Genomic DNA, 22,293 nt, shown 5'->3' with positions numbered 1-22,293 from the left:
CTGCCAGTTTTGTACTCTATCCTGCATAAAGTCTCTCTAATAGCAAGCTACTACTTATGGAGGATTTTAATGTTAATGTGTTAGATGAATAACCTGATTCAAAGTCCACATCCACACAGCTATAAAAAGTCATAATGTCCTAGCCAATCCATCAGTAGATAAAAAGACTCTCTTCCACTGTTACCTGTGACTCCAAGGGCAGACAAGATTTCAGAGGATCCCTGGATGGGAACTTCCTTGACAAAGGGTGAGCACAACTCCTCAAAGGGAGCAGACACATACCACTGACATTTATGCATACACTTGATATCTGTTAGCCGTGGTGTTATGTGGTGACAAAATAGGTTAGATAGTAAGTCACTCAGTTTCCCAACGTAGTCATAGTAAAAATAAACTGCATCTACGATTGCTAGGGATTCCAAGATGTGAAAAGTTAGAAAACCAGGGCAGTTTGTTTTCAATCATCACAAGCATATTTGTAAAAATAACTAAACTGTAAGAAATTCAGTGTCACCTTTGATATCTATAGTAAGGATTAAAAAATATATACATATCTTCCCTTATACAAGATGTTTATATTTCAGAACTCATCAGGAACCAGAGAAAAAGGCAGCAGTAACTGAAATGTTTTCACAAAATAAAAGCCTCCCCTCTCTGTACGATGTATATGTGCATGCTAAAATTACAAGGCACATGAACTTGTTTGGAGTACGTAGCTGCTAACTTCTTTTTTAGGATTATACGTTGCTCATGAAAATGGACCAAATGAGCATGTTTATAATGCCATCTTATGAAGATGTTGAATGGAAAAGGACAAAGGGGTTCTAGAGAGAAAACGTCTAATATTGATTATTTCTCCTATGTTTCGAATGAAGAAAGAACATAGCTGTGTCTGTTTAACAACTTACAATTACCATAGCACCTTATTTTACAAAAACATCTTTACGTTTGCTTAACCAGAATCATCAATCTATATCAACATAACTCTGGGAATGATAAAAGAATCTTTAATTTTAATTTTGAGATTATTAATAAACAAAAGACTACTGAAAAACTAATTTACTTTCATTATTTAAGTTCTGCATTTATTTTGCCTTTCACTAAATTTAGATCAATATAAAGAGACTTTCTGGTTCTCCCGCTCTCAAACTGTGCTGTTATTGTTTTGCTTCACAACACAGTGGAGGAGTATTTAAATAGCAATTATACTATAAAAAAGTTACTTGAAACTGTTCCATCAGATTCCATGTTTGACTTTCATATAAAATTTAGTCCGTTTTACATGTAAATAATTTTCTGTTTCTAAATGTCAGCAGCACAATCTCAACCTGGAATCTAAAATTCAAGCTGAATTCTTTCTAATTTCTGATATCTTCACTACTAAAATTCTGTAATTTAACTAATCATTCTGCTGAGAGATTTGAGCTATAATAGGATCCAGTCCTCTTCCACAGCTATATTGGTGCAGAACTGCTAATAAGTAGTAAAAATGTATTTCAGGCCCAGTCCTGCAATAAAAACTGTGCAGGTGGAAATCCACAGATCCTCTTTGGTGTTAATAGGGTTCTGTCCATTCATGTGACTCTCAACGCAGGCTAGGGATGTAGTTAGTAAAGTGAACAGAGCAGATACAGAGTAAGAAGCTGCCATTTTTACACTATGACTTTTGAAGATGTATTAAACAATATTCTTAACTTCAGTCTGGAACACACTAGCAACATAGTTTGTCAGTACAATTTTATCCTTCAATATTAACTTATTGATTGCGGCAACTATACAGCTACTGTTTATACATCTTATTATACATTCGGAGTTTAAAGCCAGAAGGAACCATCTGATCATCTACTCTAATCTCCAGTATATCACAAGCCACCAACACCACCCAGCACCCGCACATTAAACCCAACAATTGGCAGGAACTGGTCATGAAAAAGTAGTAATAATAAAATGGAGGGGTGGGGGGGAAACCTTACCCACAAATCCTTCTTCTCCAACCAGCTTCAGGGCAATCTTGTCTGCCAAAACCGAAGAGTTTCCATGTGCAATATTAGCAAACGGTCCAGCATGCACAAATACTGGAGTTCCCTGGAAGATACAAAAAGAGAATTTACAACCCAGGTAATACAACAGCCAGAGAAGGGAACTGACTCCATAGGTGTATACTGTTTTGATGTATACAATTTTGAAAAAACTGCCTAGGGAGCACAGGGACTAGAAACCATATGATAGTTAAGAGATAACATGGACATTGTTGACAGATAATTTTTTGGGGGATTGTGTTCAGTGAAATCTCAGGGGCATATAGCCCCATTCATGTGACAGTCTAGATGTTAAGAAGCAACAAATGATCTCTTTTGTTTTAGGATCTTCATTCCTAACAGAACACTAAATGACAGTAGTTAAAACTGCAGGACTACACACACAACAGGATACTGTATTATATTAGTATTATTGTAGATAGGAGCCCAAGGTACAGTACAAAACACAGAATAAAAGATGGTCCCAGACCCAGTCTAAGGCCTGGTCTACACTAAAAAGTTAGGTTGAAGGAAGCCGCCTTAAGTTGACCTGTTAATGTATGTGTCTATACTACCAGGTCCCTTATGCCAACCTAAATCGCTTCTAAGGCCAACTTCCGTAATCCATCTCTGCGAGAGGTGTAGTGCTTAATTTGATTTTCACGGATCGACTGCAAGGTAGTGCAGACACAGCCTTGTGTAATTCAACTTAATTGGCTTCCAAGTGGTATCCCACAATGCTCATCTGTGATCGCTCTGGAGATCATTTTCAACTGTGGAGCACTGCAGCCAGGTACACAGAAAACAGCCCCTTCCCTGCTAAAACCCTGGGAACTTTTGATTTCCCATTTCCTGTTTGATCAGCATTGGAAGTGTGCTAGCTTGAGCACAGCTGATTATGGAGCCTACACACCCCAAACACACTCCAGCCTGGTCTTCACAGGAGGTGGTGGATATCATCACTGTGTGGGGACAGGAGTCTGTGCAGGCAGACCTCCAATCCAGCAGAAGAAATGCTGACATCTATGCAAAGATCACTCGGGGAATGGGGGAGGAGGACTACACGAGGGACACACAGCAGTGCTGTGTGAAAATAAAAGAACTTCACCAAGAGTACCAGAAGGCAAGGGAGGCAAACAGTTGTTCTGGTGCTGAACCCCACACATGCGTTCTACAACAAGCTGCATGCGATTCTCAGGGGTGACCCTACCAGCACCCCCACAAGCAACGTGGACACCTCACAGGTGTGTGTCTAGAGACAGCAAGGATGATATGGTGGATGAGGAGGAAGAGGAGGAGGAGACAGGCGAACAGTGGATCCATTCTCCCCAAGAGCCAGGAAATATTTTTAACCCCGGAGCCCTGTGGGTCGCAGGACATCACGGTAGCTGACTGTGATGCTGTGGAAGGCACCTCTGGTGAGTATACAATCACAATCGAAGTCCAGTTAAACTTTAGCGGGGGCACACATTCGGTGGTATTGCATGTTTATTGTGAAGAAAAAGCAAGGTGCTGTAGTTCTCTGCTTACAAGAGGGCGTTCCAGCTACATAGAGGGTGGCCCCTGGAAAAGACTGTTTATGTGGACTGCGATAGCCCTGGAATCCTCCATGGACATCTCTAGGAAACTTTCATGGAGGTACTCTGCAATCCTTTGCAGAAGGTTTCTGGGCAAGGCAGTCTTACTTCTTTCACCACGGTAGGACACCTTTCCCACACAACTCCTGAATTAATTCTGCTGGAATCATTGCAGTACACAGCAGAGCAGCATAAGGACCGGGCCTATACTCAGACACTTGCAGGTTCTCCTTCCTTTCCACCTCTGTTACTCTCAGGAGACTGATATCAAAATAGGGTCAACTAGGGAAATGGGGGAAGTTCTCATTAAAAGTGCTCTTACAAGGAAAAAAGGCATGTAGACCCACCCCACCCCGTACATTCCAGATCACCAAACCATGTGGCCGCTAATGTGCCTTTACTGTGCTTGTCATGGGTGGCCAAGTAGTTTAAAGTGGCTGACAGGAAATGGGGGCCCCACGAGAGATTCCGCAATTTGGGAGTGAAAACGTTCGCCCCCGTTCCGTTCATAAACAGCTTCCCGTGGTGCTATGGGGAAGGGCCATTGTTCGACTAGCTACCTCTGCTCCTGACATGAGCCTCCCATAAACTTCATTAAAAGTGCGGTCAACCATGACTCGGGGAGGGGGGCGGGGGGGCGGCTACTCACCATGGCTGGAGCAGCAAAACGGCACAGTGAATGGTTACAGATTCTGATTATGTTGTGACTTGCACCTAGTGTAATAAGGGTTATTTTTTTGTTTTTTTGTTTTTAATTAAAACGGTCTTGCTATGGAAACATTTCATTCATGTACAATGGTTCCTTTATTTTTTTCCCCATGACTGACTGGAAATGTGTCCTTCGGCACGTCATCAACACTTCAAAGCAGACTTTCAGTGATCAGAAGGAGGAGAAAGAGAACGTGGAAGGACATGTTCACCGAGATAATGAATGCCTGTGGGACAGCTGACACAGAGCTGAGACCACTGAGGATTTTACTGTCCGAGAAGTTAAACATGAAGAGCAGGAAAGCTTCCAATGAGCAAGAGCGTGCAGCACAGGATGAGATGCTTCAGATTATGAATGACCAAGCAGACCCGTGGAGGTTTCTGGTTGAACTGCAGGAACAGAAGCAGGAGGGTAGAGTCCCCTTTGCAGATCCTGGTAGATCGCCAGCCAGCATCACCTGGTGCAGAATCATTCTCCCTCAAGCATTCCATGAGGTGTGGGCAAAAAGTCCATTATCCCTTTCACTTAACTCAGAGGGAGGGTACAAGGAACAGAAGCTGCTTATTCACAGACCTTTGATGGTCCGGAATGTGGTGTTATGTTACACAGCTGAAAATGTTTCTCCTGTTCCAACTTGACAACCCCTTTCTCCCAAAGTTACCTTTTTTTTCTGTTCTCCCTCTTTACTGATGTTTGTTAAATAAAGTAAATGTTCTTTATTGAATAGAAGCAGTAGGTTTGGGTGTGGGGTTGGCTTTACAGGGACAGGGATACAAGCCAGATGAAGGTTTGGGAAAGCACAATGCAGATAAGCAGCTCACATTTCTGAGACTCATTACCGAAACAGCTTTTCAAAGCCTTGTGGATATGCAGCCCCCCTTGCTGTGCTCTTCTTATTGCCCTGGTGTCTGACTGCTCAAAAATGGCTGCCATGTGATCTGCCTCAACTGCCCACCCCTGTGGAAAATTTTCCCCCTTCTTTTCCACAGACCAATACCTACAAAATTTCCACCATGCATTCTCAAAACGACAATGATGAAATTGGAAACAGATCAACAGAGCCAGACTTGTACCCAGAAGCCTCCTACTGCAAGACAAACCCAAGAAAGAAATCAACAGGACCCCACTGGCCATCACATACAGTCCCCAGCTAAAACCCCTCCATCGCATCATCAGGGATCTACAACCCATCCTGGACAATGATCCCACACTTTCACAGGCCTTGGGTGGCAGGCCAGTCCTCGCCCACAGGCAACCTGCCAACCTGAAACATATTCTCACCAGTAACTGCACACCGCACCATAGTAACTCTAGCTCAGGAACCAATCCATGCAACAAACCTCAATGCCAACTCTGCCCACATATCTACACCAGCGACACCATCACAGGACCTAACCGGATCAGCCACACCATCACCGGTTCATTCACCTGCACGTCCACCAATGTAGTATACGCCATCATATGCCAGCAATGCCCCTCTGCTATGTACATTGGCCAAACTGGACAGTCTCTACGGAAAAGGATAAATGGACAAAAATCAGATACTAGGAATGGAAATATACAAAAACCTGTAGGAGAACACTTCAACCTCCCTGGCCACACTATAGCAGACCTTAAGGTGGCCATCCTGCAACAAAAAAACTTCAGCACCAGACTTCAAAGAGAAACTGCTGAGCTTCAGTTCATCTGCAAATTTGACACCATCAGCTCAGGATTAAACAAAGACTCTGAATGGCTTGCCAACTACAGAACCAGTTACTCCTCTCTTGGTTTTCACACCTCAACTGCTAGAACAGGGCCTCATTCTCCCTGATTGAACTGACCTCGTTATCTCTAGCTTGCTTGCATATGTATACCTGCCCCTGGAAATTTCCACTACATGCTTCTGACAAAGTGGGTATTCACCTACGAAAGCTCATGCTCCAAAACGTCTGTTAGTCTATAAGGTGCCACAGGATTATTTGCTGCTTGTTAGTAAAGTTCTCCAGAGCCCTTTTAAATGGTCAAAGGCACATTCAACCACCATTCTGCACTTGCTGAGCCTATAGCTGAACTGTTTCTTACTGCTGTGCAGACAGCCGGTGTATGGCTTTATGAGCCATGGGAGCAAGGGGTAGTCTGAGTTCCGCAGGATAACTATAGGCATCTCAACGTTGTCAATGTTCATTTTGTGGTGTAGAAAGAAATTGCCAGACTGCAGCTTTTTGAATAGACTCGAGTTCCTAAAGACGCGCGCGTCATGAACCTTTCCCGACCATCCCACGCTGATGTCAGTGCAATGCCCCCTGTGATCCACCAGTGCTTGCCACACCATTGAAAAGTATTTTGGTTTATGTACTCTTTGGCAAGGTGGTCTGGCGCCAAGACGGAGATGTGTGTGCCATCTATTGCCCCATCACAATTAGGGAACCTCATCGCAGCAAAACCATCCACTATGTCCTGCATGTTTCCCAGACTCACTACCCTTTGTAGCAGAAGTCGATTAATGGCCCTGCACAGCAGCTCCCATGGTTGATTTACCTACTCCAAATTGATTCCCCACTGACTGGTAACTGTCTGGTGTTGCAAGTTTCCAACAGCAATCGCCACTCACTTCTTCACTGTCATAGCAGCTCTCATTTTTGTGTTGCTGAACTGCAGGGAAGGGGAAAGCTCTCCACAAAGTTCCTGGAAGGTGGCCTTCCGCATTTGAAAGTTCTGCAGCCACTGCTCATCACCCCACACCTGCAAAACAATGCGGTCCCACCAGTCAGTGCTTGTTTCACAGGACCAGAAACAGCACTCAGAGTGTTGCTGCTCTGTGACTGCCAGCAGCAACTGTGAATTGTTTTTTTCAATGGCTTGAAGCAGGGCTGCTTTCAGAACATTGCTATGTTCTGTGTGGCAGATCCTACTTTGGCTCTGAAAACACTGTAGAAGGTGCGAGGTGTTTGACATGCTCACAGCAAGAGTGCACAACTGAGCAGCCTCCATGCTTCTGGGATTATGGTGTAGGTGTGAAAACCACTGGGTTGTTTGCCATTGATAAAAGGGAGGGAACACAGTGCATCCAAAGCTGTCTGCAGGGTTGCCCTGGCAGCCGCTGAACCCTCCCTCCACCAGTGCTTTCAACTTCTTCCTGTCATGCTCCTGGAGGGAGTCCTCAAACTTGGGCAGTAAACCCCACAGATTGAACTCATACTGGCCCGGGAGAGCCTGGTGGTTTGCCACTCATCACTGGAAGCTCGAGAATGAATAAATTTTTCTTCCAAATGAGGCCAGTCTCCCTTAATCTTTATTTTTCAGGGTAGGGGCTGGTTGTCCCTGCCGTTCCCTGTGGTTGACCAAGTCGACCACCAGGAAGTTAAGAGCAGAGTGGTTGTATAAGTATTCATGCCCCTTGATGGGTACAAAATACTTGTGTTCTGCTCTCTTAGAGATGGGGACCAATGAGGCCAGGATTTGCCGCCACAGGGCATTTGAAATTTTCACCACTCCTTCGTGGAGAGGCAAGGTCACCCTGCCCGGCGTCCGAGGGCTCCTCCATCTCCTCTGCCTGCAGGTGGAGACTTGATGCCACCCTTTTAAAGAGTTCTTTGTAGGCCCTAAAGCCCCCTTTGGGATGGAGGGGCCGTAATCCACCTGGTCAGTCTCCATGCACAGTGCCAAGGATGTACATCCCACCAACTCCTTACTGGGGGGCCTGAAGAGGGAAGCTGATGGTCCTTCTGAGGCTTTGGCCACCGAGCAAGCCCCCACTGGGGGCTGCGTCGGGGGCCACGGTGCCCACTGGTACCATTTGGCCTGCCACGGGGCCCAGTGCCACTGCATCTGCTGTGGCACTGGTGGAGCCGGCTGTTCGGCCTGGCTGGCCCATCGATGGACGACTATGAAGGGAGGCTGGGCTAACAATGGTGCCATGCAAACACCTGTTCTCACTTTCAGGTGACACTGAAAACAAGACGACGGCAGCATTATCTCCTGCAAATGTAAACAAATTTGTCTGAGCAACTGGATGAACAAGAAGTAGGACTCAGTGGACTTCAAGGCTCTAAAGTTTTACATTGTTTTATTTTTGAATGCAGTTATTTTTTATACATAATTCTATATTTGTAAGTTCAACTTTCATGATAAAGAGATTGCACTAAAGTACTTGTATTAGGCAAACTGAAAAAATACTAAATCTTGTTTTTACAGTGCAAATGTTTGTAATAAAAAATATAAAGTGAGCACTGTACACTTTGTATTGTGTTGTAACTGAAATCAGTATATTTTAAAATGTAGACAAAAATCCAAAAATATTTAATAAATTCAATTGAAATGCTATTAACAGTGTGATTTAAACAGCAATTAATTATTAATTCTTTTAACCACACTATTAATCGCGTTTTTTAATCGCTTTACAGACCTACTCTTAATCCTTTAAATAATTTTTCTGTTTTAATGACACTATTTTTAGTCCTCACCATTACAGAATGCCAACCACAATCATCTAATCTTATGTTTTATCTGTGAGTGATTTGCACACACAATCACTTTTCTTCAAGCACACAAAACAGTACTTTAGACTCCTACATATAAAATTTCAGGATCCGTCTGTGATCCTGAAATTTGTCTTTGTGGGAAAATGTGTGTTTAAATCCATGTGAGCGCACGTGTGTGAGAATAGGGATGTTATCGAAAAGATAGACAATTCCCATGAACCATCTTATGGCTACTCTGCTGTACATGTTTTAAAGATGAAATAGTGGAACAAGACCAGAAAGAAAGAGCAATAAACATTATGTCTTAGAACAAAAAGAATGATATAGATTAACAATATTACTATACTCCCTCTCTTTTGAGTCAGTGTTCCTTTATGTCCTCTAGGGAGCATAGCAGTGAAACACCAGCAGAGTTTTAGAAATGTATGCAAAAACTCAACTTGAACTAGGGAAACCTTCAAATTGCAAGTGAGCTTCTAAACATATTATCCTACCCTCTAGTCAAAGTTTGTTATTGTTGCAGCAGATCCTAGGGGCCCTAATCATGAAATAGGCACATTACAAAACACATAGCAAAAAGATGGCCCCCGCTCCAAACAGCTTAAAACCTAAGTCAAACAAACAAACAAACCATTTCTTCCTATGCTGTTTTTAATAAAGCTTTTAATAGCTTCTACAAATCTAGCCTGTTTCTTTCTATAATCCATTTTTTCCCTCATATTAAACGAATTACCTGTGTAACTACCACAGCAGTAAAATTAACATATCAAAATCTATTGCGGATTCTAGTCCACTGAATTTATTTTTACCTTGGGATTTATTGTTCTGCAGATTTACATACTGTACTGCGAGCGATCTATTTTAAAAAATGATGACTAAAGCTAGCTGAAAAAGAGTTGCATAGTGTCTGCTTCTAAAGCATTTTTTTTTTAAATTATCATGTGTCCTGAAGTGCCTGATTCAAGTGACCTTAAGCAGCAAAAGCCCCAAAGGCTTGTTTAATTAGAGACAATCGCATCTGAGGCACTTTAATTTGACAGACTTTTAGCTATATATAGGGCCTGATCCTGCAGCTTTTAATCAGAGAAGGCTCTTAGTGAAACAAAGAAGCCAAAAATAGCTCAATGGAGTTCCAAAATCCAGAAAAGAGAAGGGAGTTAATTAAATATTTCATTCTCTCATTAGCTCTTGTAGGCAACAAAACTCCTGGAGCGAAAAAGCACGGGCTGATTACCCATGGGAATGAACCCCAAACAGACCTTTGGCGCCTCAGGCACACTCTTGAATGAATGGATTAAAAATCTTCTCAGAATGACGTTCATAGCTATAAAAGCAACTCCCCCATTCCACCCCCCGCCACACATACACAAAAAGACCCACATCAGACATCTCCAAAGCCTCCTTAAAAATTTATGGAAAATCTCACAATGTCTCAGAATGTACAGCTGCCATTTATTTTGTAATCCATTCCTAATAAACTATATATACAAACTATCAACAGCATTATGTATACATTTAATAAGGGAAATTCTTGGTTATCAAAAGATTGCAGGAAGAAAATCATGCATGAAGCAAAATATGCAAGATTATCAATAGCAGACAAGATGTTTATGGTATTTATCACCCCTTGCTATGACTGGTACTTTAACTATAACATGAGTTATAGGGCAATCATACTACCACTCCACAGAGTAGTTAGATACTGTCATTTCTCTGCTACACATGGTATAAATAAAAGTCAAATCTTATAGGAGCAGTTCATCAGAGTATCCTTCATGACAGACATGGATATAACACTATGAAAACATTATGTACAGCTAAAACAAGCATAATAGTCACATCAGATGTAAAAGTAGCTGAAGTGTGACATTTATTACATGCAGAGCTGGTATCATGACCTATTAAAGTTGCCCAATACTTCCTATTAGCTCCTGTTTTCAGTTGCTTACAGTTTTGCCAAACATTAACAACTCTTCAGGTTGAAATTTCCATGCCAGGTGTCTGCCTTAGGCTGATTTTATTTTATTTTAGAAGTATCAGCAAAAATGGTTCAGTCATCTCTGAGAATGAAATTAGGAGAAAGATATTTCGATCATGTTAAAAAAAATTCTTCCTTTTCACTGAGGCTCTAGTATCTCCATGCTTTGTAGCAAGGTCTCGAAATTTGGCAGAGCTGAAAATCTTTGAAGAATCTCAGTTGGCAAATGTTTAGCAGACTTGTAAAAGTTCTGCAGCTACATTCTTTGAAGATTCTAACTGCACTGAGCATACTCCAGCCTAGGACCACGGGCTGAGCAAGATTTTCTCTACAATTGCTGCTATCAGATGCTGCAGGCTGCTGAAGGGCTAGGCACAGGAACTGACAGCAAGGAGAATGTCTATCCTGTGCTCTTCCAACAGTCCCCCTGCTGCCATCCAAGCAGCAAGAGAGGAGGATGCAGCTTGAGTGGAAGGCCAGGATTACTGGGAGCTAGGAGGAGTTGAGAAGGGATGAGAAAGGGACTAGGGGCTTGTCTACATCAGAAAGTTGCAGCGCTGGTGAGGGAGTTACAGCGCTGCAACTTTGAAGGTGTACACATCTGCAGGGCATCACCAGCGCTGCAACTCCCTGTTTGCAGCGCTGGCCGTACTCCCGTTTTGTCTGGGGTGTAGAGGATCCAGCGCTGATGATCCAGCGCTGGTAATCCAATGTAGACACTTACCAGCGCTTTTCTTGACCTCCGTGGAAGGAGGAAGCCTCTGGTAATCAAGCTGGTCTCCTTCCCCGGCTTGCTCTCACGTTCCCGGAACCCCGAGCAAGCAGGTCTCCTTCCCTGCGGTTTGCAGGGTGGTTCGGGGAACGCGAGAGCAAACCGCGGCGAAGCTGGTCTCCTTTCCCGGTTTGCTCTCTCGTTCCCGGAACCCCGAGCAAGCAGGTCTCCTTCCCTGCGGTTTGCAGGGTGGTTCGGGGAACGCGAGAGCAAAAAGCGGCGAAGCTGGTCTCCTTTCACGGTTTGCTCTCTCGTTCCCGGAACCCCGAGCAAGCAGGTCTCCTTCCCTGCGGTTTGCTGGGTGGTTCGGGGAACGCGAGAGCAAACCGCGGCGAAGCTGGTCTCCTTTCCCGGTTTGCTCTCTCGTTCCCGGAACCCCGAGCAAGCAGGTCTCCTTCCCTGCGGTTTGCTGGGTGGTTCGGGGAACGCGAGAGCAAACCGCGGCGAAGCTGGTCTCCTTTCCCGGTTTGCTCTCGTGTTCCCCGAACCCCCCTTGAAGCCACCCAACAGCGCTGCAGTGTGGCCACATCTAACACCACTTGCAGCGCTGGTTGCTATAAGTGTGGCCACTCTGCAGCGCTGGCCCTATACAGCTGTACTAATACAGCTGTAACAACCAGCGCTGCAAAATTTTAGATGTAGACATGGCCTAGGAGTCAGCGGGGAGTGGAGTGGTGCAGACTGAAATTGGATGAGGAGCTCGGGGAAAGGATGTGGAACCTAGACATGAATTCTGGAACAAGGAGCCAGAGGTGGGGTGAGAAACAAGACTGGAGGAGGGACAATCTAAAAGGGTTCACACTTCAGGGGGACAGATCAGAAAGGTTTATAATCACTGGAGCACACTCTCCACCAGAATATTAAACCCAAGATTGCAGAGACTCAGCATTCCTCTGCTGCCAGCAAATATCTATGGAATCTATGATGCAAAGCATTAAGTCTCAACCCCTTTAGCGGCTGGTCCGCATAAATGATGACAACCTACTATTTCTAACAGTTACTGCATCAGCTCAAGTGACAGAGGTCTGTGATGTGGATCTAAATTCCAGCCCTAATGATGATCCATATAGTGGGCAGTATAATTTCACATGATGGAATTTCTACTTTTTCAACTAACTTGAAGAAAAAAAAAACAAACAACTAGGAACATACTAGGGCTGTCAATTAATTGCAGTTAACTCACGCGATTAACTCAAAAAAATTAATCGCGATTAATTGCAGTTTTAATTGCACTGATAAACAATAGAATACAAATTGAAATTTATTAATTTTTTCAATGTTTTTCTACATTTTATCATATATTGTATTCTATATTGTAATTGAAATCAAAGTGTATATTATGTTTGATTACAAATGTTTGCACTGTAAAAACAACAACAAAAGAAATAGTATTTTTCAATTCACCTCATACAAGTACTGTAGTGTAATCTCTTTGTTGTGAAAATACAACCTACAAATGTAGTTTTTTTTTTGTTACATAACTGCACTCAAAAACAAAAAATGTAAAACTTCAGAGTCTACAAGTCCACTCAGTCCTACTTCTTGTTCAGCCAATCACTAAGACGAACAAGTTTGTTTACATTCACAGGAGATACTGCTGACCTCTTCTTACTTACAAAGTCACCAGAAAGTAAGAACAGGCATTTGCATGGCACTTCTGTAGCCGCATTCAGCCATATATTTCATGCTATAGCAGTCTCAGATGATGACCCAGCACGTTTGTTTTAAGAACACTTTCACTGCAGATTTGGCAAAATGCAAAGAAGGTATCAACGTGAGATTGCAAAAGATACAACACTCGACCCAAGGTTTAAGAATCCCAAGTGCCTTCCAAAATCTGAGAGGGATGAGGTATGGAGTATGCTTTCAGAAGTCTTAAAAGAGCAACACTCTAATGGGGAAACTACAGAACCTGAACCACCAAAAGAGAAAATCAACCAGTGCTGGTGGCATCTGACTCAGATAATGAAAATGAACATGTGTTGGTCCACACTGCTTTGGAATCTTATTGAGCAGAACCACCATCAGCATGGATGCATGTCTTCTGGAATGGTAGTTGAAGCATGAAGGGACATATGAATCTTTAGTGCATCTTGTAGCCAGAATCGTAAGATATTTATGTGCAACAGTGCCATGAGAACACCTGTGCTCACTATCAGGTGACACTGTAAATAAGAACCAAGCATTATCTCTTGCAAATGTAAACAAACTTGTTTGTCTGAGCGATTGGCTTAACAAGAAGTAGGACTAAGTGAACTTTTAATTTCTAAAGTTTTACATTGTTTTATTTTGAATGCAGTTTTTTTTGGTACATAATTCTACATTTGTAAGTTCAACTTTCACGATCAAGAGTTTGCACTACAGTGTTTGTATTAGGTGAATTGAAAAAATACTAATACTGTTTTTTTATAGTGCAAATACTTGTAATAAAAAATAAATATAAGTGGGCACTGTACACTTTGTATTGTGTGTTGTAACTGAAATCAATATATTTGAAAACGTACAAACCATCCACAAATATTTAAATAAATACGATTCTATTATTAACAGTGCGATTAATCACGATTAATTTTTTTAATTGCTCAACAGCCCTAGAACACACGCATTAACATGGGGAAGGCTAGTCTAACTTGATCTACTAACTCATGTGAACATTACAATCCGCATGGTCTTAACCAGGATTTTATCTTGAGTTAGTTAATTCAAGGTAATTTGATTTTAAAAACACATCTGTTTTCCTTAGAAAGGGGGAATTTAGAAGAAGGTCTGTGTTTGGGTGGGTGGCCATAAATTAGCACTGAAATCAATAGGGACTCAAAGGGGTACAAGGGTCTGCGTGTGAGGATCTGACTGCAAGACTAATGCTGCCTTTAATAGATTCTGTTGTTGGTGATTGTATTTCAACATGGATTTTGGGGTGGGGGTGGGAGGGGAAACCCTAGGCACTGTGGGCAGGGAAATGATGCTAGAACTCACTATTCACAATGGTCTTTGATTATGGTTATTGATGGGGTAGTAACATAAGAATCCCTCAATGCAAGATGGCAAGGGGGTTATAAGAATACCCAATTCTGGTATGTACATTCTAGTTCGCCAAAGGATGTCACAGGAGGTCTTAAATGAAAACCAGGGTCACACTGGTTATTTATACTATTGGTGAAAAGTACATACAGATACTTTGTAAGGAGTTATGTATCTATACTGAAAATATATTCATAGATTCATTCTCAGAGTCTGTATCACAGCAGAGTGGAAAACAGGTTTCCTGTCAGATAAACATGCTTATTCACCTGTCTCTCTGTTGAGATGTAAATTAAGCACTGCAAGCTAACACAATGGAGAGACATTTACATGCAAAATCAACAATGAGATATGAAGTCAACAAGGGCTAGACAGAATGGGGGAATCTTTAGTAAAAACTTCTCCTTGATTTCACTATAAGCATATCTCAATGATGTGGTAATAAGCAAGTTGCTGATCCCGAACTGAATCATACAATCTGATATGTATATTAACCCTTGAGGACAGCAGACCTGGTATTTCTGTAAGTGTTCAGTGGAGAAGGGGCTGGAGCCTGGATATTACAGAGGAATGCTTCAAAGGGACTCAAGTGCACCATTTGTTAACCTGCAAGGCAAAGTCAGGCTGGCATTGCCCCAAGGAGAGTGACTGGGTGGCCAACAGGCTGGTGATGTCAGGGAGCCGACACTCAGTTAAGCACAAATAAGTTTCCCTCTCTCTGGAGGGCACAGGGTGGCAAGGTGACTCAGAGTCCTGGGTACCCCGAAAACCGTCACGGCGTGTTTTCACCACAGCAGAACAGACTAGTGCAGCATAAAAGGCAGAAATCAGTACTGTTTAGAAGGGTGAATAAAGGAACAAATACTGAAAAATAAAAAAGTGTGGCTCTCACGACTAAATGCCCATGAATCAAATAAAACTATTCTGACATTTATCATTTCCTTTTAAAACAACACAACAAAACAACAGCTCTTTACATGATATCATTTCCGAACGGATACACACAGTGCTAATAGAGTGATACAAACTAGACAGCAGAACCAAAGCTACTTCATGACTGATGTACCCCAAAGGTAGTGTTGGGTCTAAACTTTTGGTGAACTTTGGAGCCAAAACACACCCAGACTGGCCGTCTCTGCATAATCCTTTCTGAACCCTTTATCGAACAAAGCACTGACCTGCAAACTACTCATGACACCCCCTTTATCAAGGAGCCATTAGCCTTTATCTCTATGCATTTACTTGTTAAACTTGCTTTTCCTGTAAAATCTTAATTGATTATGCATGACCATTATCTTTTATTAATCACTTTGTTTACTTCTGTGTATAAATATTGATGCTCACCCCTAATAAAGGGGCCACACTTATTCTAAAGCTTTTGGGTTAGTGTGAGCCCGTTGATCAACGCATTGGTGTCTGGTCTCTGACAGAATTGTGTGCCCATAACCACTCCGCACGAACTCGGGTGCTGGAGAGGTGAGTAAAGATTTGCTTTATTACCTAACAATTTGGGGGCTCGTCCGGGATACCTTCTGGTGCGGTACCTCTGTCCAGTGGTCAGACCACTCATATATGAATTGGCAAGGCGCCACAGGAGATTTCTCCCAGCCAATTCAATATTGAGGGGTCGTGTATTGGACAGCAGGGTAAACGCCAGTTGGAGGGCTCCTGTCAGACACCATGGGTCAAGGGACTAGCGTGCCTCTTGAGAGTCCGTTGGGGATTGTAAATAAGTTATGGAACGAAGGGAAACTCCCAGTACAGACAGGAATGTCTAGGAAGAAATTGTACACACTATGTGTAAGGAATTGGACTGGGTATACCGCGGTATTGGCCGACCCGGAGATAAGGTGGCCTTCGTATGGCTCTTTCGAACAGGCTGCCTTAAGAGGAGTAAAGAGCCAGATCGAAAAAGACCATCCGGGACAGTTATGTTACTGGTTTTGTTGGGACACAGCAGCAGAGCTTTGGAAATCTTTAAAAATTATGGCAGTCAGGTACTCTCCCGAGAGTGAACCCCCTCCAGGTTATTTCGATGAAGGGTGTAGACCACGGCGTGTTTTGACTCGTCAGCTGGTCCCCTCTGCACCTGCCCCTATTCCTCCGCAGGGGGACTCTCTCCTTGTAGCAGAGGGGAATCTGCAGGATACCAGATTGGAATTTCTGCAGAAGGATGAGGAGGAAATGGAGGGGCAAACCTCGGGAGGAGTAGTTACTAGGCTTATGTCCAAGCAGGTACGGCAGGGTGCATGCCCCCCCACGAGGAAAGTATAGTTAGAGAGATGCCTTTACAGGTGCACGATCAACCTTATATGGGCAATGATGGACGGTTGCAACATGCTAGTATTGTGGAATATAAAGGATGGCTAGAATGGGACTTGAAAGAGTGGGGACAGTTGTCAGGGTCTTTTGGGGAAAATCCCCGAAAGATCATAGAACTTCTAGAAAGATTGTTTTTAAGTTATAATCCTACTTATACGGATGTGGATCAGTTGTTAAGTAGAGTTTTGACCGGAGAGGAACGTAGTAGATTGTGGATGGCAGAAAGGACATGGGGAGATAGCAATGCAGTTAATCTTACTTGGATGGATAGGCAGGATCTGGCCGCTGGCTGGAATCCCCTAGACTGGACTCAGCCAAGGCTGACTCAGCTGCGAGCAGATAGAGAGCGATTGTTAGAGAGACTCAAGGAAATGGCTCGCCGCTCGCCTAATCAGGCTAAGTTCATGCAGATTCGGCAGGAATCTGATGAGCCGCCCAGAAAGTTCTGGTCGAGGCTATTGGAGGGGGCCCGAATGTTCACTCAGATGGATCCTGAGAGAGAAGCAGACCACCCTACTCTTATTTCATTTTTTGTGAATCAGTCGGTGCCCCCTGTAAGGGATTACTTCTTAAAGTTTCGCCCTGGTTGGGGAGGTGAGTCAGTCACTTCAGTGTTGGACGTAGCTGATTTTGCCTGGGAAAAAGAAAGGGAAAGTAGTAAAAAGAAAGAGAAAAAGGAAGAATATAAGCTGATGGCTTTAGCTTTTCACGGCGGTGTTTGAGGCAAAGGCCGTGGCCGTGGCAGGGGATTCCAGGGTGCTCGGGGAAAGGGGTCCTGGCGACCCCAGCCATCAGGAAATTGTTTTCAGTGCGGACAGCCTGGTCACTTTAAACGTGAATGCCCCTGGGGACGCCCAGAGGGTCTAGTTGCATCCGCAGATGCTTACACAAGTGAGGAATACACCCCTGCACCACCAGCTCAGCCCATTCCCCAGGCCTGGATCAACTACGGGAAACAGCAGCAGCCGCAGCAAACTCAGCCTCCTCAATGACGGTACCCCGGGGGCGAAGGCAAACAATGTGATGGTCTTATTTCCTTAATGTCTTTAGCCGGCTCCTTTCTCACTTTCTCCCCTCCCAGCAAAGAGCCTCGTTTAACCCTTTCAGTCCAGGGACTGCCTGTCTCTTTCCTCATTGATACTGGGGCTACTTTCTCTCTTTTAAATCATGCCCCCTCTCCCTGGCTATCCTCTGAGGTTAAAACTGCGACTGGGGTGGAGGGCAACCCACAGTCTCTGGAACTCACTTTGCCTTTGAATGTTGTTTATGCTGATAAATGTTTTCCTCTCCGTTTTCTTTTTTCCCCAGCTTGTCCGATCCCTTTGATGGGCCGGGATTTACTCTGTAAGCTTGAGGCTACTTTAACCTGCACTCCTGAAGGGGTAGGATTATTGATGACAGTGTTAGGAGATTCGGCCCCTACTCAGGGTAATTGGGAAACACCCCCCTCTCTCTCCCCTGACCTCACTGACTTGCCTTCAACCCTCTGGGGAATTTCTGACACTGATGTTGGCCTGCTCCTTTCGGCAGAACCCGTAAGGATTCAGGTGAAGCCTTCCTTAACCCCCCCGTCAGTCCCTCAATACCCCCTGTCGCTGGAAGCCCGGGAGGGCATCCGCCCCATTATCGAGGGATTCATTGCACAAAAGCTAGTCCGCCCTCAGCGCACTCCCTGTAACACCCCTATACTGCCTGTCAAAAAGCCTCCTAAAAAGAACGGAGACCCTGTTCGTTGGCGCTTTGTACAGGATCTACGAGTTGTTAATCAGTATGTGGTCCCTCTTCATGCAGTAGTTCCTGACCCAGCTACTATCATCAGCCAAATCCCCTGGGATGCTGAGTGGTTCACTGTTATTGACTTAAAATCAGCTTTTTTCAGCATTCCTGTGCACCCAGACTCTCAGTATCTCTTTGGTTTCACCTGGGAGGGACAAAGTTATGTCTGGCAACGACTTCCTCAAGGCTACAGAGACAGCCCCACGATTTTCAGCCAGTGCCTCCGCCACGACTTGGAAGGTTTCACCAGTCCGCAGGGATCCACATTGGTCCTATACGTAGATGACATCCTATTAGGTAATCGCGAAGAAGCTGCCCTCCGCATCGATGGTAAGGCACTTTTATTATACCTACACACCAGAGGCCACAAGGTAGACCCTAAAAAGATTCAGTGGGTCTCACAGAAGGTCCGATATCTGGGCTTCCTGTTAACCCCAGAGGGAAGACAGATGGACCCAGCCCGCATAAAGACTATTCAAAACTGCCCTCTACCGAACACCAAGAAACAACTTCGAGGTTTCTTAGGATTAATTGGCTTCTGTCGCCCCTGGTTGCCATCCTGCGGGGAGTTAAGCAAACCGCTCCACCAACTCACTGCTAACCTTGCTCCTGACCATTTGCAGTGGTCCCCGGACACTATTAAAGCCTTTCAGTTACTCAAGGACAGTGTGGCCTCCTCCATGTCTCTCCGCCCCCCCAATTACAGCAAACCCTTTCACCTTTTTGTCCACGAGAGGGGCGGAATTGCTAGTGGTGTCCTTACCCAGCTGAGTGGGCCCCACCATTTCCCGCTTGCTTTTTACTCTCAGCAAATCGACCCTGTCGCTCAGGGAACCCCATCCTGCACCCGGACTCTGGCAGCAGCTGCCCTGCTGATCACAAAGGCAAAGAGCCTAACCCTGGGTCATTTTACCACGGTTTGGACCTCTCATGCCTTGTCAGCCCTTCTGCATAGGGGCACAACCCAAGTCTTTTCGGCCCATCGTCAGCAACAGCTAGAGGCCGAACTCTTAGAAGACACTAACCTAATTTTTGAAAGGTGTGGACCCCTTAATCCAGCTACCTTGCTTCCTGACCTGCCAGTCCTCCAGGATCAGCACGACTGTGTGGAAGTAGTTTCCAGCATCTTACAGATAAGGGACAACCTGTTTGACGTGCCACTGGACAATCTCGATTGCATCCTCTTCTCGGACGGAAGCTCCTTCTATGTTGATGGCAAGCGTTTCACTGGTTATGCTGTCACCTCTGAATGGGACATTCAAGAGGCCGCCTCACTGCCAGGCAACTGGGGAGCCCAAGCCGCTGAACTCTATGCCCTGGCCCGAGCTTGCCAGTTGGCCGCTGGTAAGACCGTTACCATTTTTACTGATAGCAAATATGCTTTTGGAGTTGTGCATTGTCATATCCACCTCTGGAAGTTTCGAGGTTTCCAGACAGCTGCCGGTAAACCCATTCAGCACCTCCCCCTCATCCACAAGCTTTTGGACGCCCTCCAAAAACCCTCTGTCCTGGCTGTAGTTCACTGCCGGGCCCATACTAAAGATAGTAGCCCCGTTACCCGTGGGAATGCCCTGGCTGATGCCTCTGCCAAGAAGGCTGCCACCTTACCTTTAGCCATGCCCACATTGGCTATTGCAACCTCCTCCTTTACTCCACCGCACCCCGTACCAGTACCCGCTGCTGAACTACAATCGTGGGAGAGCCTCGGGGCCACTCTGGTCAAAGGGACCTGGCTTATGCCAGATGGCCGAGCCTGCCTCCCTCGCTCCACATACCCCGTGGCAGTTCGCTGGCACCATGATAAAGGGGGTCACTACGGCACGCACGCCCTCGTGGACACTATCGCTCGCTTTTGGTATGCTCCAGGCATTCAACCCTATTGCCTATCAATAGTGAAAGCATGCAGCACATGTCAGCGTAATGGACCTGCTCCGCCTCTTAACAAAATTAAGGGTGGAAGACCTCCGCCTGCTGCTCCATTTCAACATCTCCAAATTGACTTTGCAGATATGCCAAAGGCTTTTGGGAAAAAGCACCTCCTTGTTTTGGTTTGCCCTCTGACTTCCTGGGTCGAAGCTTTTCCTACTGCTAATTGTACTGCTGCCACAGTGGCGAAGATTCTCCTTAGAAATATTGTACCCCGTTTTGGCATCCCTCTTGTGCTCGACTCAGATCGCGGACCTCACTTTACTGGTCATGTCCTTGGCCGTTTAGAACAAGGACTGGGCATTTCACACTCCTTCCATACACCCTACCACCCCCAGTCTAGCGGGAAAGTTGAGCGTATGAATAGGGAACTTAAGTTTACATTGGCTAAATACTGTCAGGAAACAGGATTAAAGTGGCCTCAGGTACTTCCCTTGGTCCTGTTTCACCTTCGTACTCGCCCAACCCGCGCATTGGGATTATCCCCCTTTGAACTGCTCTATGGACACCCCCCTTTCAAAGGCGGGGCGCTACCACGTGCTGATGTTTCACTATTGGGAGGGGATCATATGACCGCGTGTCAGTTTCTCTCCCTACAGGCTCGCCTCCGTACCCTTTGGAAAGCCTCGCAGTTTTCCCAGACCGTGCCGCTGGAGGAACAAATCCACCCGTTCCAACCAGGGGACTTCGTCTGGGCCAAAAAGTTCGTTCGTGACGACACCCTCCAGCCAAGGTTTACTGGACCCCACCAGGTTCTTTTGACAACCCAGACTGCAGTGTTCCTGGAAGGACGCAAATCTTGGATCCACCACTCCCACGTCAAGCCAGCCGTAGTGGACCACAGTGACGGACCAGCAGCTCTTGTCACCACTGAGGACACTGCCTTCGACCAGTGGACCAGCTTACCTCTCTCAGACATTAGACTTAAATTGACTCGAAAAAAATGAGAGGACCCTTTATTCTGACAACTGTATGTTTTTTATGCTTTTTTAGTTTATTTTCTGCTTATGAAGATAATGCTTTTATTAGATATTCCCACGAGGTTAAAACTCGTATTTTAGGAAATAGAAGTGATTGCTGGGTATGTACTCTATTTCCAGTAAATGCAGCACAGGGACTCCCCTTCACACCCATTCCCCTAACCACTGCTAATATGACTTGGATGCCACCGACTAGAATAAAAGATCCAGTCCAACCCAATCTTACATGGGACAAAACAGAAGTGCCAATTAACAAATATCTCAGGGTAACCAATCAAACAGGATCACTGTGTTTTGTTAAAGAAAAAGGGTCAACTTTTGTGGGAACAAGTAAATGCAACATATATTTTAATGGCACCGTCTTTAGTAAAAATCTTGGCTTCAAGCCTTGCGCATCCCACTTATCCCATATGTGGATCCCTCACCCCGATCCAACCTTTTCAACTTTTTCATGGAGGGGCAGATTTTCAGAGTCAGTTTTTAAAAAGCCCTGCTCAGATCTCGAGGGTGTCCAACTAATTGTTAAAGGATACACAATTGCCTTCTACAACTGCTCAAGCAGTACTACACTGCCCTTTGAGGACAACACTACCAAATTGTGCCTCTGCAGTTCACACAACGACCCCTCTGCGTTACCAGGGGAACAGTGGTACAACGGGTGGTGGGTTACCTCCTACTTTGAGAAATGGAATACCCAAAACGCATTATATGGAACATACTGGGTGTGCGGGCCCAAGGCTTATTATTTTCT

General features: G+C 44.7%; 1 protein-coding gene across 9 annotated transcripts in view; it reads right to left on the bottom strand.

Annotated features, from left to right (window-relative positions):
* Positions 1-22,293, bottom strand: part of MTHFD1L (methylenetetrahydrofolate dehydrogenase (NADP+ dependent) 1 like) — a 286,291-nt gene that overhangs the window by 156,899 nt on the left and 107,099 nt on the right. For all 9 annotated transcript variants that reach the window (XR_003999635.1, XM_030556574.1, XM_030556572.1 and 6 more), the window contains one exon: positions 1,974-2,085. Coding sequence is in view for 8 of the 9 variants with exons in the window: in XM_030556574.1 (XP_030412434.1) it covers positions 1,974-2,085 (112 nt within the window). In the remaining variant the exon portion in view is untranslated. The remainder of the gene's footprint in view (positions 1-1,973; positions 2,086-22,293) is intronic.

The sequence above is a fragment of the Gopherus evgoodei genome, chromosome 3, assembly GCF_007399415.2.
Source record: "Gopherus evgoodei ecotype Sinaloan lineage chromosome 3, rGopEvg1_v1.p, whole genome shotgun sequence".
Lineage (NCBI taxonomy): Eukaryota > Metazoa > Chordata > Testudines > Testudinidae > Gopherus > Gopherus evgoodei.
The sequence above is the reverse complement of the archived record's forward strand: the minus strand, read 5'-3'. Positions and strand labels throughout refer to the sequence as shown.